Genomic DNA, 19,772 nt, shown 5'->3' on the forward strand with positions numbered 1-19,772 from the left:
TACAAAAAAAGTTGTAGAAGACATTGCAAGAAGACTAGGCCAATATTCTTCATGAACAGAGGCAGAAAATTCTGTGCTAATTAGAAAATAAAATTTGGTGGTATAAGGGATATAATACTTGAGCCAGGCATGGTGGCACAGGTCTGTAATCCCAGTCACTCGGTGTGATGAGGTAGGAAAATGACATGCTCAAAGTCAGCCCCGGAAACTTAGTGAGGCCCTAAACAAATTAGACCCTATCTCAAAAAGAAAAACAATAAAAAGATCTGGGGATATGTTCAGTGGTTAGGTGTCCCTGGGTTCAATCTGAGTTCCTAAATTAATTAATTAAATAAGAAATAAAAGATATAATATTTAATGATCATGCTCATGTGAAAGTGTAAGGAATTTGAATGTCAATTAATAAAAATAACCATAAAGCCCAATAAGGTATATACAAGGGCTTTTCAATGGATCAAAAAGAGAGATTAAAAATAAAAAATAACATTTGCAGCTAGATATCTTAAGACTAAGGATGGACCTTGAATTCTTCCAAGTACAGGAGAACAACATGATCATAGATCTTAGGACTGCACCTGTGCAGTCAAGTATTTATTCCAAAACTGTTATAGAAATACTATTTGAATCTGGAAAATATCTGTTGAATAAAATGGCATCAAATCAAGAGGGTTTGGAATGCACAAACAAGCAAATCCACTTTAAACAACAGATTTCATTTCATCATCATAAGCATCAAAAATGCATCTATCTGATAAATTACAATGGAGAAATCTCTTATCTTCAATGAAGCATTGGGAAATTCAAAATTAATTTCCTCCTTCATTAACACAAGACCTATTATTTAAGGATCAATATGGCTCTAGGTCAAGATGCACAGGAAGCTTTTTATACTGCCTTTGCATAAAATAAAATATCATGTTTGACCATTTCAAGTGTTGAAAAAGTCATATACATTTTAAAAAGTTAAGTAATATTTTCTGATAAAGTATCTAGTGGTGTCAGGAACAGAAAACAGAAACTTATCCAATTATGCTTTAATATCTATATGACATGTTTATTTCAGTATGGAGTTTGTGATAATCCCTAGGGTGAAAAACTGGGGAAAATTATGAATTTAAAGTTTTGGGGTTTTAATATTGGCAATTATCAATGGTGTTATAGAGGAAGGCAGGCTTACTCACATGCAAAATTTTAAAATCCACTCAGAAGAAACTGTATCTCAATATTTGTCAACTTTAAGTTATTTATCATGCTGGCAATGCAAACAAAATACTCAGAAATAATAATATACTATTTCTTGGGATTTCCACATATTATACCTGATATTTTCTTTGGACAGATGTGCCCATTGTAACAAGCTTGTTCTTAACTCATCCATGGTATAGTTATCTATTGCTAGAAATATTGAAAATTTGTCAATGGAAAATACCATCAAACCTTGAACTAGGTCATTGGTTTTTCTATTGAACTGGTTATTGGTTGTGCATCTTCCTAGTATCAAACAACCACCATGGACCATGAGGATTTTGAAATGTGAAGGGCTGCCTAGGAGAGGGAGTTAGCAGAATCTGACTGCACAGGCCATCAGCTAAAGATCATGTGTACATATCTGCATGTGTGCACTTAAACTTCGCTACACAGATGTATTGTTTAAATGCTACCTCAGATCACTTTAGAAATATAGTAAAGCATATAATTGCCTTAAAACTTCGCACAGAGCTTCAGAAAATATACTAACTAGGTTAGCCACAGCCTGCAAAAACAGCCTATAGTAATGGACTACTGGGCTTTGTACCACTCACCAAATCTTTAATGTGAACATTTGTCATGAAGAATATTACATTAATGTTTTAATTTATTTGAAATAGATCATAGTATGAATATAAATTGAAATCTGAGCCATATATTCTGGCAAGATTATACAACACAATTTCTAGAATATAAAAATGCTCTACATATTACAAGAAAATGGATTTCTACATCAGTACTTTATTGTACTATTCATGCAGTCTAAATTACTAAGGCATTTAAAAATAGCAGTGTGTTTATATGTGCAGACTAAGTGGTTGCAAACATTTTAAAAGTAGCAAGCCCATGCACATATTTAAATGAACTTTATTTGGAAAGGCAATAAAGATGACAAAATTAAAGTCCTTTCACAAATAGCTGTTCAAGCAATTTCCTAGTACAAACAATAATTTATGCTAAGTGAATAGTAAAGAATGGATTTCATTCAGTTCAATTGCTTTTGCACTATCAAAGGTGAGAAAGAAGCAGGTTAGTTACAAATTGTTCTGAATTGATAAATGTGTGCTCTTGTATGTTCAGTGCAAATATAACCGATAGAAAATTCCAATTTTTCAATTTCCATCTGACCTCTATTTTCACCCTGAAGCCTGGGCCACAACCATGAAACCATATAAAAACTGCCACAGCAACATCTGGTCACGTCCTCTGTATTGCCCTTCCATGGCATTTTTCAGAACACCAAAGTCTACCAATTATATTTGCAAAAGAACCTGAGATTTTTCTTGTAGTACATTGCATAAAATAACTTGAGTGAGTTTTGGGTGGTGTAAACTTATTTTTCCAATATAAATGTTAGCCAAAAAGATAAAACACACACTGGGTAAAGTAAGACGTGGGCCTGTTATGAAATTTGGGTATTAAAAATTGAGATGTTCTACTAAGGGAACACTAATTTGGAAAATATTTTAAAGTGTGTCTGTACATATAAAGATGAATTTGTCTTCTTCCCGACCCACATTGTACCCAAACAAGTCACCAACTTTTGTGCATCTCAGTACTCTTTTACAAGGGTTTCCAGGTTTAAACATGAAGCCACTCTAATCTCATCTTTGTCTCCTTTATCCATCACTGGTTGTCATGTCAGTCTATCTCCAGATTTTTTATGTGACTGCTCATACTTCTCCCTTTTTTATTATGAATAATAAATTAACCACCACAAACAGGCATTTTGGGACTTGTGTGAGCAATTTCTTTGAAGGGAAAAGGAAGGGCAAAGGAGATCTGAACATTAGCTTTGAGTAATAAATAGGACATAAGGAAGGAAGCACAGCAAATATAGTACATGCTTTTAAGAACTTTTTACTTATATATAGTGTAATTTCATAATCTCTGTAAAAAGATAAAGGAGAAACAAGAAGAAAAGAAAGTAACAAGGAACCCTACCATATTCCAAGCTTTGGTCAAGACATGCTATTTATTATCTTGATTATTTTCCAAATCATCAAATAGAATCCAATAGTCCTGTGGATACAGAGGTAATAAGGACTGTAGAATTAGATTTGGTGACATCCCATAGCTAGGTAGCAAAGTAGAGATCCAAGTTCATGTGTTTATATCTCAGAACTCATGCACATTGCACTAATCATCAAGTACAAGGGTTGCTAGATAATTGAGCCACATATAATCAGGACTCTGAATTTCTATGCCAGCTTTCTCATCAGTAAGCAACGGTCTTTAAAACTACTGCCAAATATTTCAGGGAAATGAGTGACCTGAAAGAGAAGCTAACCCATTCAGTCCCCATTGATTTGCATCCATTTTTTTTTCTTTTAAGCAAAGGTTGATTGCCATGTTATATGCCAAAATAGTTTTATTGTATAACTCCTATTTGGAAGTAGCTGTGGCGTTAAATACAAACTCATATACATATATAAAACTTGACCCTGCCCTCATAGTACTTAAAGTTTATTCAATATCTGTAGATAAATAGAAAATAAAGCAGTGATTGAATTTGCATGTGAACATTCAGAAGAGGAATGCTAATTGTCTTTTTCTTATTAAAATTCATTAAACAATTATTTTCATCCTCCATCATTTAGTAATTAACAAAATTGCCATCGAAATAAGCTCTTAAATATGACTTCTAGGGATTCAATAATAATTTAATATTACTTTTGCTAATAGCCCTGGGTCTATTTTGATTAATTAGAATCACTGATTCCAGATTCAATTAAGTCACATCTTACTAAATATATATGTTTTGCCTCCTCTTGTCCTGGCTATTTTAAGATCTCATTGATAGAGCTGTTAGACCGTGCACATGAATATAGATGAAAGGCTAAGTAAATACTTGTCATTTCCAAAAGTTTAATGGATATTGCCACTGCGTGTGGAAATAATACCATATATTATTGTTCGATTTGGAAAAGATCCAAGTTAAGTGGTTTTACAGTAATGAGAGAATAAGAATCATTAAATATGTCAAATATATACACATTCTTTATTTGACATCAAAATAGACATTTTTCATAAATAATTATTGAATGAATTTAGTGTGATATATAAATACTTATATGCTTGTGATCTTTGCAAAAAGTAATATTTTTCCAAAGGAGAGAGACATTTTCATAATAAAATACAAATAGTGGAGGCTTAGTCTTAAATGTTTACACTATCTCAAGAATATTGATAAAGATGCTAAAATGTGGGATAATATAAAATGATATTATTTTTATTAAACAAATGTCTACTATATGCCAGACATTAGACTAGGCTAATTCATAGAAAATGGGAAATTATCTCTTTTAATTCTTAAGACCCTTAGGACCTAAGGAATAAGTAGTTATTCTCTCTGTGTTGTAGATGAGGGAATTGTCTCAGGTACAATATGGAACACATAGCTAATAATGGGAGAGTTCTAATTAATTCCTAATCCACTAGAATTGGATGCTGGCACTTTCACATTTGACCTCAGGGCACATTATTATTTTTTTTGTAGTTCTATTTAAATAAAAATGTAACTTCAGTTCTTGGAAATTCACAAATTTCACCCAACCTAAAGGAGTCCTATGTCCCCTGATACTCTCTCCATGGGTAAATCCAGCAATAAATGGCTATGGAGCAATTGAAACGTGGTCCAAATGGAGGTATGCTATGAGTATACCATATACACTGGATTTAAAGACAGTAAAAAAAAAAACCATATCTTCCATTGATTTTGTATTGAAATGATAGTATTGGGATAGATTAAAGAAAATATATTAAAATCAGTTTCACTTTTTAAAAATGATCTACTAGAAAACAAAATTGAATATGTGGCTTACATTTATGTTTCCCTGATGTCTTCTAACTCTCTTGTACCAATTTTCATGAAGATCAAAGAAAGTATGGAGGAACTTTGGATTGTTTAGGGGGATTGTGTGAAAGGGGTCTGGGGTGAGGGAAGGAAAGGAGACAGACATCATTACCCTATGTACATGTATGATTACATAAATGGTATGAATCTACATCATGCACAAACATAGAAATGAAAATTTGTACCCCATTATTGTACATTGAATCAAAACATAGTCTGTAAAAATAAAAAAATAAAGAAAGTAATTTGGTTTTTTATTTGTTTAGGCTATCAATCTCCCCCTCCCCACAAAACAAACAAAAAAAGCCCAAAACAACCAACAAAACAAATAACATGGTCTTTCCATAAAATGTCAGAGAATCCTCTGAACGCAATATGAAGGCATGGCTTTTCAAAAGCATTTCACAATTACCGACTTTGCAAAGAGTAGTATTTTACTCTTACCAATATATACATGTATACTTTTTAATTTCTGAATGCACTTAGATACATTCAATATTTCATAGGAAAGTGAACTTCATTGCACTTGTATTTTTCATTTGCTTCAATTGAATGTAAGCAACAGAGCCAAGGTAGCTATGAAAATAATGAATTATTTTACCTCATTTTTCAGAGTGCTCCCAAGAACAGAAATAAAGCCATTCAGGTTTTCTTCTTGGAGTCTTCTACAACAACCATTCCTACCAATTTTAACCCTTTATATAAATGAATACTTTTTCCCTATTTCTATATAATAAAAATAACTTTATCAATATATTAATAACGTATTAACTATTTACATTTCATATTAATCCTTTCTTATTTTTTATTTGTGTGTGCACTTATGTTTGTTTTCTAAGATCATTCAACATACTTTCAATGTATATTCCTTTTAGAGAAAAAATTAAACTAATACTCAAGGTAGTTGCCAGTTTAGTCCATTTCCCTGGATTGTCTTAGGTGTTCAGTTGCGCCAGGTGCCTGCTTCTGCCGAGTTACGACCCACACTCCACCTTCACAGTCTGCCTAACACCATCTCTTCTCTCTCGTGCCATTTGGTCTTCCCACAGGGACCTCTACCATATTCTTCATCTATTCCTTCTTTGTTCAGATTCAGCCACCACTTCCCTACAAACTGGAAGGACCTTTCCCTCCTATGAGTTCCAAGTGTAGTTCCAAAGTTCTGAGCATTGTATGAATTAGCCTCAAACTAGATACAAACTACTTATGTTTTATAGTCTCTACATTCTCACAAAGGTTTGGCTTGGCACTGACTTGTCATACCCAATATTAGAGTTTGCAGGGAGGGATTTTTCCTATTCCCGTTTGCCATGAAGAGTTCTTAAGAAGAAAGATTCTTTTATTTTCTCTTCATTAAAAATTTTGATACAACATCTCAAATAAAATGAAGATTCATAGCATTGTTCATAATTGCCATTAGTTTGATAATTAATATATAACTGGTATAATTCCACAGATATGTTTTTGTTTTCCTCCTGGAAGTTTTTTTAATGACCTTCAGATTTTACTTGTTTAAGATCTTAATATCCCCAACAAAATTAGTTTATTCCTTTTGCATCATATTTAATAGCTGCTCATTAAATGTTGAAGTGGTTCAACAGGAATTAAAAAACACTTTTACTCCCTCACTACTTGGATGCTACGATGAGATAATTTTTATTATGATCATAAAGTTACTATTCCAAAGACCAGATCATTATAACCAGTATAGTTGTGATCCAAACATCCTATCCTAAAAAAAGTAAAGTTTTTCTCAAGGAAGTAGATTAGTCTGAGGAACCTGAAACACATTTGCAATAAATCCATATGAGTATATGTATCCCTCATCAGAATCTTGAAATGTTTCTGTGTTTTCACCCTGAAATGCTTCTATGTTTTCCTCTATGTTATTCCAGAGAGTTAGAAGCTTGTCAGGTGAAGAAACTGTTTAATCAACTAGGAAACATATATAGAGAAACTTCATTTTATCCATGTTAAAATACTCACATTGAAATGAATGGAGAAGTAAAAAACAGAAATTGGAATGTTCTCCATCCTACTTGCCATGTTAAAAGTCAGAGAAAATAAACAAGCTTATTCCTAATAAAATTTTTGTTTTTATTAACTATGAAAGACACAATTTAGGTACCAATGAAAGTGCCCTGTTTTCTACACTAAACTAATGGTTTACATATTAATATCTGTCACATTATCAATTGATGGAATTTGCTCTTTTGTCATTTAAATAATATATTTTCATCTCATACCTCTAATATATCATATAGATTAATGGCACTGGCTATTTTCACTTCTTACAATGTTGTCACTGCATGTATTATATCGAACGTCTGCCAACTCAACATTTTGCTATAATTCTTTAGACAAATTACCAGAAAATATTTTAGGTTAAAAGGACATATGAACATATTCCATCATCTAAACTATTGCAATATATAAATTCAACCACTCAAGTTGACATACTCATGGGTCTGCAAAGAATAAGGCACACAGAGACAGGTCCTGATTTATACTGATCCAAGGAAAATTCTTCAACATTATGATGGGAAGAAAGCAATATGCATTCAGTGGAAGCCATACTTAGAATTGCAAATTGTGAGCTTTTTATGGGCTCCCAGTTTATGATATGATGCTTTCCCTGAATGCTGGGCCTCAGCCATGAACCCTAGCTCTCCATCAGTCACACAATCATGAGGGTAAGCAACTGACGAGCTACAGGGTACTGCAGAGCTGTGCTGTGGGTTAGGTATATTAAATAACCTTTGGATTTACAATATTTTCAACTAAATGATGGGTTTCTCAGGATGTCACACCATCATAAGTCCAAGAGAAATTGAATATAACCACAATGAAGTCTAATTAAAATGGACTAGCTCTGCTCTTGATTTTCTTACATTTTGTTAAAAGTGAATGGAAGTTTGTGTAGGATTGAATTTTTTAATCAAACTGTAAACATAGGAGTCATATTGATCTAGATGGAAGCAGATTAAACTGAGAACTCAGGAACTAGTAAGTATAATAAAGGTTTAAAGAAAAGTTGGAAGACATTTTTATGAGTAAAAGTTTGAAAATAGGTTTTTAGGTTCAAAAGATAGTTTTTTTTTTTTTTTTTTTCTTTATGAAGCAATGAATCTCTGGGTGTTTATATTACAGCTTTTCCATTTTCTTCCTTCCCACCATCTACCCTGCAAAAACACCAAGCAAACACAAATTAAAACATACCTGTTGGAAAAGGCACAGTCAGTTCTTCTTTCATAGAAGGATGAGATGATATACAACTCTCTGTAAGCACAATATCATCAAGTGCAATACTACCATGGTGACCTTTGCCAACTCTACCTTCAAATTTGATTTGGAAGTCTTCATCACCAAACAGTGATAACTTTTGTTTCCGCCAGAAATTGCCTTGTTCTACAGTGAGATTAAGTAGGACCTTCGTTTGGTTTGAGACTGATACTTGAATCAAGGTGAGGACCCCAATGCCAGTTCCATACATGTGATAATAAAAAATGATCTGTAACCAAGAATAGGAATATTATATATTATTAGTACACTTAATTATAACAACTTTATGCTTAATTATATTATAATAACTCATTTATTAACAGATCTGAGAGGAACATTAGAACAGTATATTCCATTGCTCTGTAAGCACTGTAACACAGAGTGAAGTTAGGCAATTCTTGAATTATATATTGTGATGTACAACAGCTTACTAGTACAGTAAGGACTGAATAGACATTTAATAGAAAAATGAACTGCGTTTACTTTCTATGACTTCTAAATGTGAGATTCCTTGAGGTTATAGTTTCAATGTGTCCCACAAAATTCCTGTGTTGGGGATTTAATTCCCAAAAGAATAGGACTGAGAAAGGACCTTTAAGAGGTGATTAAAGGTTCTGCCTTCATGAATGGATTGGTGCCATTATTGGGAGAGTGGGCTCATTATCGACAGAGCGACTTAAATCATTTTCTTAAAATCAGAGAATACTCTCTTATTTCATCACATTCTTGTAAAAACATATTTCAGTTCTACAAGATCCTCAGGGTTTCCCTCTATATAGCAAAACCACCAGAACAGCAATTATCCAAATTTTACTTGAAATGCTAGAAACAGGTCTTAGAAGAACAGCCTCAGGATTTTCCCCTGAGTGAAAATTAATAGAAGTATTTTGCAGGGTTAACATTTCAATGTGTCAAAGAAGAATTTTACTAGATTTTTAGTCATTGTTTTAGAGCAGAAGAAATTCAGGGAAACTTCTGGGGAAAAGAACAGAACAAATGAGCAAGAGAAATTCAGAACTGCTTAGAGGTCTTGTCTTATCATTGCATGAATGAGAGACGGGGTATAATTTTCATAGAGGGAACAGACCCTGAGAATCTCACAGCCACATATATCCTATTGTACTTTAGAGAAAGAAAAACGAATGTGTTTAAAAGGTAAAGAATTAAGCAATATATGCAGGGCATTACTACAAAAAGCCTAGACCAAGAACAGGTACACCAGGTAAAGTGGCTACTCCAATTTCCTAGCTGATAGTCTTCAAGTTTTCATTTATGATCCAAAAATATTTCTTCAATTGATTAACTTCCAATATGAATTCTTTGGCTCTTTGTCCTGGGACGGATACAACCTGGATGGAATTATTTATTTGAGTGATAAATAAAAAGGCCTAGGGCCAATCTTATGGGCAGTATCAACAGACACTGATCAGGCCCAGCTGATCCACTTTCATTTGGATCCCATGCACTCAAAGACAGGGTCGGCTATGTTTCTGCTTAACATCTGTACCTGTGCCACAAATACCAGGTCTATGTTTTGTGTCTTGGTTCATGCTTCTCCATCTGAAGGTCATTTTATGAATGATCCCATCGGATTTATGTGCAAATAAACACACCAACATTTCCATTTTGAGGGACCATACCTGATGTCAAGATAACCTAATCTCAGGGCAACAAGAGGGAATGAAAATCTGCTATTAATTCTTCAAAGGGTGTATTTTTTACTGGAAATTCTCATTATTCATAGATTTGATCTCTTTTCCCATCAATCTCTGTCTGTTTGCCTCCCATCCACCCACCCTCCAAAAACGGAGAAAAAAAATCCAATTTTCTTTGCTTAAAAGTATTCCAGAGGGTGAAAGGACAGAGATGATTCTTCTGTAAATTTGTGAGGTCACTACTTACCTGATACACATATTTATTATATGAAAGACCCAATAACTCTTAGCATGACCTTTCCTTAACTCTCTGTATTCAATCCATATCATAAATATTCACAAAATGAACATCAATTATTAATTTTTTGACTGTTCTTCTATATATACTTCATTATTCTCATACAGGTGATTAAAAAACTGGGGACTATGGTTCTGGGACCAGGGGGAGATAAGGATGAATGAAAGCCTCAGCTAGCATAGTATGAAAAAATAATCTTTTGAACATTTTCAGTAGAAGTATTTAAATAGAAAAGCTTGGAAGTCAAATGAAATTATATGTACATATATTATGTTTAATGTTTAATTATTTTTCCAAGACTAAATCTTATTTGCAATTTTCTATAGATATTTAGAGCTAGATACATAGATTCAACATTTATAAAATCTTGTGTGTCTGAGTTTTATTTCTGAGAAAGTATTCAGTCATTTGTAAGACAGAGGAATCATAAAATGATGTTTGATTAAAACTCAACTTTTAACTAACTAAAAGTTTAATACAATTTCTGTGACTTGTTACTTCCATTCTAGACTACTGACCAAATTCTTTTTCTAAAACTCTCATCTGATTATTACATCACTTTTATTTGTGGAAAATTCTCACAGTCTTAGAGATGAGGTTGCTCTATGGGTATGATACCATAAAATCACATGAAGATCAGACAGAAAAACTGTGATAAAGTTTCACATGTTTGAAGACTCTAACTGGTAGAATATTGAAGGCTGGTCAGTGTGTCTTGTCCTGCTATGGACACAGGTGCTTCAGAAGATTGGATCTTGAAGATAACAAAGGTTTAAGTCATGTAATCGTCTCCTAGTCTGACTTGGTCCACAACTTGCTGAACACAGTTTCTTTTTAGTTTTCACACATTAAGGAATACCATAGTCAGAGCCCCTGGGATCAGATTTTATGGAAACTGCATTTCTCATCATAAATGTAAATAAATAACACATTTGTTTGTGGACCAGTTTCTCAAAAGTGAGTTCTCTGAGTGCTCAGTTTATATTACATGTAAAGGTAACTTTAGTTCCTAACCTAGCTGACTCAAATCTTTTGTGGAGTATAAAGAAACAACTAAGTAGGTGTGAGACGAACGTGGAAACCCCTACGTAGTAGTAGTAGTCATCATATGAGGCTCTTCGGTCTAAGACATCATAAAGTTGAATTTATACTTTTAATACTTCACATTTTCTTGAAATTTCACAAGCTAAGGACTAAGTCACATTTCCTTCTTGCCCACAGAAATTCTTTTTTTAAGAACCAAGTTCATTCTTTCCTTTTCTATGAAATCTCCTTCAACCCCTTTATCGCAATTCTAACCATCTCTAATACTAATTCTTAGACATATTTAATCGCATCCTGCCTATTGTTTTTTTATGATAAAATTCTCATATTCAATAAGCACTAAACTCCCTGAGGGTAAGCAACTAGTATTTTACTTCTTTTGTGTTATCCATGGTCATGAATAATTAACCATGGAATTTCCCATTGTTTTCCAAAATTCCAATATTCATGGGATTTATACATAGGAGAAAATTTTCCAACATTTCTACCAATCCTTCCCTTTCATTCTTTCTTCTTCTTTTCTGTCCCTCACATATCCCAGTTGAACAAGTTAAAATGCATATTTGCATATAATAACCATTCTATTTTCTGTATTTGATTTCATGAACAGTCATTCTCAATATGTCTTGAGTTTTTTTCCCTCCATACCTTGCAGTTTTTGCTTCTCTTACTTATTATTGGGCTTGATATTCTGGCTGTCCTCAAGGGTTGCTGTGGGAAAAAGCTCTTTATAAAGATGTAATGTCCAGATGAATTGCCTAAGGTGTGGTCCACAGCAGGTTCTGTGCTTGTAGGTGGTATGCTGCTAGGTTTCAGATTCCAGTCAAAGTCCTCATCCTTATCCTGCTCCCAGGCACAGAGGTCAAATTCAAAATCACAGCGCCCATTAAAGGTACCTGGAAAACATTTTCAAATTAATTTTAGAAAGAATGGAAATCCACTGTCTTTAAAGTTTGCAATTCAAAAATACAGTGATCTTACTATATCACGTAGTATTTCAAAACCTTACATGCTATCCTGATGGCAGCATTTAAATAGAACATGTTAGTTTGTTCTATACAGCTATTTCCATGGCAACGTAAGTTCATTTCTCCACAAATCTGGTCCCGGTCTCAAAACTTGAGAAAAGATTTTAGCATCATATATGCTTTCTCCTCTCAACACCTATTTTTTGATGTAATGTATTACTTTTCTTTTCTCCTCTTTGCTTCCCAGGTCTTGATACTAAATTCAGGAAATTTATGATTCTGCCATAAAGTTTAGTTTAGGAAATATTGCCCCCCAAAGCTACCATGAATCATAATTATTTTAGAAATTAATAGCTTTAGAGATGAGAAAGTTATAAAATGAAAAAGGCATAAAAGATGTAATAATTTCAATTAACTTATTGTAATAAGTTGCAGAAATTAAATATGTTAAGTTACATTGAATACCAAACTATCTTCCAGGTGTTCTTTTAAGTTTGTTTAATTTACTTTTTCTTCCATTTCCTGCATAGGAGGAATTACACGGACATTTCTTTATAATTCTAAAGTTAGCATTAAGGCTAACAATGTTTGTGCAGATGTTACAAAATACAACACTGTGGTACAAAAGGTCATTTTTCATAAAATAAGTTTGGGACACTTTTGATCATCCTTATTTTTAAGTCAATAGTATGATCCTGAATAAAGCCAGTGAATGATTGATCTGATAAATAGTAAAATGTTCTGTTTAGAATTATTTGAAAATAATAAGTCTTTATTAATTTCTGCTAGAATATGGCAACTAAAAATGAAGATCTGTAAAATAATAATTATATGAAAGATGGGGTCCAAAAGTAAACATACTTGAGAAGAACCTATGGTACAGTGTCAATAAGTATTCAGATAGAGAACTTTCAAAGTTCATTTGAACAATTGCTCAAATTCCTTAAGGTAATTTTATGATCATAAAACATTTGTCACCAAAACACTAGGGTTGGTTCTTCAACACACTGTCCAAAGGAAAACAGAATCCATAAAAATTCCTGGATAAAGAAACTATTTCATTCTATCACATATTACCTTAAGAATTTTGAAATTCTGTTATGCTTACCAGTAAAATAGTGGTTTTCCTTTATGGACATATTCTTATCGTTCTCACAGATCAGAAAAAAAAAATTTTAAACAAAACAAACTCCATATTCTTTGTAGTTAATAAGGTGGAAAATATGAAATGTATAGGTTGTATACATTTCTATGACATTTTATAGTATATAAAATGAAAGTTAAAATTAACATAAACTTTTCTATAATTTGTATAATTGTTTCTGTGTCCTTTTATAGTATATAAAATGAAAGCTAACTATATCACATCTCCCACTAAGAAACTTGCCCAACAATGAAAACAGGTTTAAAATGATCATTTTTAGCTTAAAAATGGTAAAGTTAAGAAAGTGTCAGGATGAATATTCTTTTTAAAATGGTTTAATTTAACAGCCAGACTAATACTAATTTTTAATGTTTTTAAGGATAGAAGATATTTTTCTTTTGAAATTTTTATCATCAAATCAATAGAATGGCATTTTATATCCAATTACTGAGTTTTAAAACTACATTTGAGATGCATTTTATAATTTATTCTTCCTAGAATAGACCATAATCTTATAGATCTTTTAGTTCAGAATACTAAAGTTCTCCTAAATTTTCTTTGAGAGGGCTGGAAAGGCAATCTCACTAAAGTCATAATAAACCTAAGTCAGCACCAAGTTTAGAATCTGAACTATGGTCTTGATTAAGAATTATATCAGGACTGGGGTTGTGGCTCAGTGGTAGAGCATTTGCCTAGCATATGTGAGTACCTGGGTTTGATCGTCAGCACCACATAAAAATAAATAAAGGTATAAAAAAGAATTATATCATGAATTAATTTACCGTCATTGTGTTAGAAAATTTAGCAGCCCATAAGGATCTGATTACCATACAGACCAGTACCTAGAGGAGCCATTCCAACAAAATGTAGCTGCGGAAAACAGATTTGTTTAAAAACAAAAACCCTAAAATCCCTGCTACACGAACCTCTCTCTATAATGTAAATCACATCTTTATTTTGATTTTTATTATAGTTTTGAAGATATGTTGCCTTAGAAAATTTAATTCTGACATATCAGCCGGGAAAACAGAACAAACGATTGAAGTTGTTGGAATTTCACAGCACTGTGGTAAGAGGGAACACCTTTAATTTCGCATTTCATTATTTCCCATGGGTGCCAGGTGAGAAAAGTTGCAAACATTTCTGTGAGCAGATGTCGATTCTTGGCATTTCATGGTGCAGTTAATGCCAGTGCCAGACAGGTGTGCCATAAGGAAGGAAGAAAATTATCACCTTTGTGTATAGCCATATCATTAATCAAGCCAATTTTCTCATTTCTACATGCTATAATGATCAATATCTTCCTAACTGTAAAATATATATTTCTTTTAAAAAGACATCATTATAATCTTATAAGATCCTACACATTTCTAAAATTAAGAGTTCATCATTCTATTTATTTAGTCAACATAAATTTGAGCCTATTCTATAAATTAAGTATATTAAGAAAAATAGAAAACAGACTGGAAAATGGGTGACTGCGTATTGAACATAATGTGTGCCGGTTCTGAACATTCTCTTTATACGTGTCTTCATTTAATTCTCACATCACTGTTTTCATTCTTCTTTTGGTTGTTGAGAAGGCTGAAGTTCAGAGTTAAACTTTGCTTAATATTATATCATGAGAAGCAGAGTCATGAGTTGAAGAGTGACATGACAAGGTCCCTGGAATGTCACCCTTGATAAGTTAGTATGCCTGGCTGAGGTGAGTGTTGCAATGAAACAAATTTGCAAATTTACAAAAACTGCAGCATAAGGAAGTACATGTGACTGTCAGGACATGAGCTAAGCATGCCCTTCCTGTGGGAGAGCCGTGAAGACTACAGCTGTCCTGCTTGGCTTGATTATTCCTGAGGTAGAGTGACACAGTTATCACTTCTTTAATTGTTCATGTGAATACTAATTTCCCAAGAATGTCAGTTTGTCATTCAAAGGCAGAAATTTCTGCAACCAAATGAATGGGATAGATCCTATCAATTATATCCTTCTTTGAAAAATAATTAAAAAAAAAAAAAAAACTAGCACATTAAGGGCTCTGAGAATTTCCACGACATAGGAACTATTTCTTCACACAAAAAAGTATGTTCTCAAATTTTCTAAGGAAATATTTGTTTGCAGAACTTGTTGCAGAATAATATACTAGTGATGCAAAGGACAAGATTTTCAAATTCTGCTATTAAAACAAACTCTAAAAGTCTGTGATTAGAGAAGCTGGCTTCCAATTCTCAGTGGGCACGTTTTTAGCTGCGTAATTGAGAACTGATCAGTTTCCTAGGGCTATTCAACAAACACACAACAGGGTAGTTTAAAACAGTAGAAATGCATGATCTCACAGCAGTAGCAGACTGGGGGACAGCAGTCAGGGTGTTGACAGTACCCTGCTCTACGTAGGAGATGATCCTTCCTTGCCTCTTCATCAATGCTGTGGTACCAGCAATCTAGTGTCTTTGGCTTGGAGATGAGTCATCTCCACCACAACGCCTTCTCTCTGTGTCTTCCCATCCTCTTTCCTCTGGGTCAGTGTCCAAATGTGATATCAGTCACTGGATTAGGACTCCTCTTAATCCGGTCTGATCTCTTTTTATTTCAATTACATCTACAAAAACCCTATTTCCAAAGAAAGTCGCTTCTGAGGTTTTAGGTAGACCTTTTTTTTGGAGGAACACTCACATCCAGATGCACCTAAGTTTGCGGGGTAGGATAGTTTACAACCCAGCGGTAGATTTTTTCCTTTTTTTAAGGTAAATCTTGGACTTTTAAGATGTACATTCATATTCTAAAATAATTACTATTTCACATTCTTTCATTTCATCTTATATGTTACATACTGATCAAAACCACAAAAGAAATAATAGAAAATTTAGTAGTATATATTCTTGACATGTCCTTGATTTTAATAGAAATATTTCCATAGTTTCCTACATTCACTTGATAGAGTATCTTTAGCCTATTAAAGTCATATTCTGTGCATATTGTAAGAAATAGTTGTTTAATTTAAACATATTTTTGGCATATATTAGTTTGATTTTTTTTTCTCAGTTACTTATCTGGTTACATTTAAGTCATTATGTTAAAACATTCTTAAAATGTTGTAAGATGTGCATGATATAATATCTCTGAGTTTAGTTTGCTATCATTCTAAGTTTTTGCATATCTACATGCATAGAGTTTGATCTACAATGTTCTTTTTAATTTTTGGAAGCTTCATTATCAGTGATATATGAACTGCATAAAATAAACTCTATTATTTTATATGGCTGGAATTGTTCCTATGGACATAATCACTTCATTAAAATTTGATAGAACTCAGCAGTATCTATCCCAAGAGACAAAAATTGGAGAACATTTGTTAATAACTTTATCTGATAGTTAATCTTCTAATCAAGTTTTCTACTTTATAAGGTAATTTTGATCATTTTTCTTGAAGAAAATTAACCATTTCATGGATATGTCCAAACTGAGAGTTATTGGTCTTCAAATGATTATTATTTACCCTTTAACGAGGCTAAACTTATGGAATTGTGAGGTTTTTTTCCTTTTTAAAATTAAAATTTGTTGGAGTTCTATCTACTTTTAAAAATAACTACCCTTGTATTTACAATTTGCATTTTCTGTTTTCTAAGTTAATATTTATTCCCTCTGATATTCTTAATATTACCTTATTTTTGTAATTATTTACTTTGAAATAATTGCAAACTTGTAAAAATTAATAATACAAATTATTTCCTATCCACTCTTTAACTAAATTTATAAATGTTATATTTTCCCATTTGCTCCATGTGCATATCTATATATGTATTTTTCAGAAGCATTCAAACATAAATTGGAAGACACTGTGCCATTTTATCAAAGCTTTTTTATTTCTTTCATATTAAAAAGGATATTTTTTTGTACAACTACAGTAAAAATCACAAAGACAGAACATTTAACATTATAAATCTACAGTCCATATTTAAATATCGGTTATCCTAATTAGCTGTATCTCCCCTTGGTTAGAATCCAATCCTAACCTCCCATTTGGCTTCCATGACCATTTAGTCTCTTAATCTGTAAGTGCTTCTTATTTACTTTTCTTTCTTAGCCTCAGCATGTTTGATGAGATGAAGGCAGTTATTACAGAAAGTACTTGAATTGAATTGGATTAGTCTGAGGAATGCTTGTCATGAGACACAGGTTCTGCATTTCAGCAGGAAGACCACAGAAGTAATCTTGTACCATCTCAGCACATCATATCCAGAGGCATACTCTGATTTATCCTAAAATCCATGATGTTTACTTGAGTATCTGATCAGAGTCCACTACATTTCTCCACTAAATGTTACACTTTCTCTTTTAATTGATTTTTTTCCTTTTTTTTTGGGGGGGGGGGTACTGGGGGATTTAGCTCAGGGACTCTTTATCACCGAACCACATCCCTACCCCTTTTTATTTTTTTTTATTTTGAGACAGGGTCTCACTAAGTTGCTGAGGGCCTCACTAAATTACAGAGGCTGACTTTGAACATGTGCTCCTCCTGCCTCAGCCTACTGAGCCACTGAGGTTACAGGTGTACACCACAGTGCCCAGCTAAAATTTAATTTTCAAACAAATATAATTGTGACTATAAAAATATTAAACATTCAGCAATCAGTTATGACTCTCACTATTTTCTTCCTTTCATTCTTTTTCTTTTCTTTCAGTTGTAGTAAGAACACATGAGATCTTCCTCCCAGCAAAATTTTTAATGTATGCTACCATATTGTTATCTATACATCAGCATTAAGTCATAAGGCAGATCTCGACAGTTTCTAATTTCTTCCAACAGTATTTGCAGTTTCAACTTGCACAAAGTAGATTCACAAGTACTTTATGCTTTTTGGCACTACTTACTGCCCTCGACTGTGTTTTAAAAATACTATTATTCTAAATTAAATACATTTTATCCAATAATTATTTAAGAATATCTAATTGGCTCAGCATTTTAGTTTAAACCTTTAGTTTTACTGTGTTTTGGTCAAGTAATATAGCCTATATAACTTACACTACATGAAATTTTTAAAAATTGTCTTCTAATTTGTAACTGATACATAAATATACCTAATATGACTGAAAGAAATGCTCAATTTTCCAAGGCTCAAAGTTCAATATATGTATATTTATTTAACCGTCCCAATCATATTTTAAAAATACTTCTTGACTTATATTTGTTTATCTGATTAGAAAAGCCTCATGGAATTTTTTATAATATGAATTAATAACTGGATTTTCATATTTTTTACTATTCTAATGGCTTTTTTAAATATATTTGGATAAAACTACTAAATTATATCTTTATTCTAGGTTTCACCTTTAAACACTCTTATTTTTGTTATTTTTATTATTTTGGGGGCAGGTACCAGGGATTGAACTCAGGGGCACTCGACCACTGAGCCACATCCCCAGTCCTAGTTTGTATTTTATTTAAAGACAGGTTCTCAGTGAGTTGCTTAGTGCCTCACTTTTGCTGTGACTGGCTTTGAACTCATGATACCCCGCCTCAGTCTCCAAAGCTGCTGTAATTATAGGAGTGCGCCACTGTACTTGGCTCAATTATTTTGACTCAGAAATTAATGTTAAATTGATGTACTACTCTCTTTGCAGTATACATCTTTGTCCATCTTTTAAATATTTTTATGCCATTATCTATGATAGCATTAAGAACACTTCTACATCATGACTAAGTTCTTTATTTTATTTTAGCTCAGTTTTATTAGCTTACTTTTTATGAAACTATCTTTCTAATATATATTATTCACATTACATATTCATCATCGATTTTGCATAAAATTAATATTCATCCTGTCATATCTATTATTTCTTCAGTATTTTCATCTCATTGAACTTTTCTCATTATGTCAAGAAATATTTTGACAATGAATCACTCTTCCATAATATCATATAAAATATGATGTCAATAAAATATCAGGAATATTTTATTTAGGAATATAATTGATATTTCTACACTTCATCTTTGTCTTACCTAACTCCATCCAAATTTTTCTTCTCATTTCTCTTATCACTTTCTATTCATATTAAACACAATTCTTAATTTCTTATATGTTCAATAATGATATTTAATATACATTTGATTTATTTAATTATAATAATTATATTTTAGGAGAATTAGATCACTCTGATGGTCCTAATTTTTGTCTTTTACCAGAATCTATTTAAATAACATGTCACAGCTGTTTTTGCCAATAACATTTGTAGCTCCTCTGTAGCTCCTTCATTATTCTGTGTTGATTTGTGGAAGCCC

At 32.5% G+C, this 19,772-nt stretch overlaps 1 protein-coding gene across 1 annotated transcript in view; it reads right to left on the minus strand.

The window, feature by feature from the left end:
- The window catches only part of Malrd1 (MAM and LDL receptor class A domain containing 1), a 686,047-nt gene that overhangs the window by 357,518 nt on the left and 308,757 nt on the right, over positions 1–19,772 (minus strand). The window contains exons 25-26 of the mRNA XM_047521295.1: positions 12,032–12,279; positions 8,324–8,615 (exon numbers count right to left, since the gene is read on the minus strand). Of these exons, the coding sequence (XP_047377251.1) occupies positions 8,324–8,615; positions 12,032–12,279 (540 nt within the window). The remainder of the gene's footprint in view (positions 1–8,323; positions 8,616–12,031; positions 12,280–19,772) is intronic.

The sequence above is a fragment of the Sciurus carolinensis genome, chromosome 12 (genome assembly GCF_902686445.1).
Source record: "Sciurus carolinensis chromosome 12, mSciCar1.2, whole genome shotgun sequence".
NCBI lineage: Eukaryota > Metazoa > Chordata > Mammalia > Rodentia > Sciuridae > Sciurus > Sciurus carolinensis.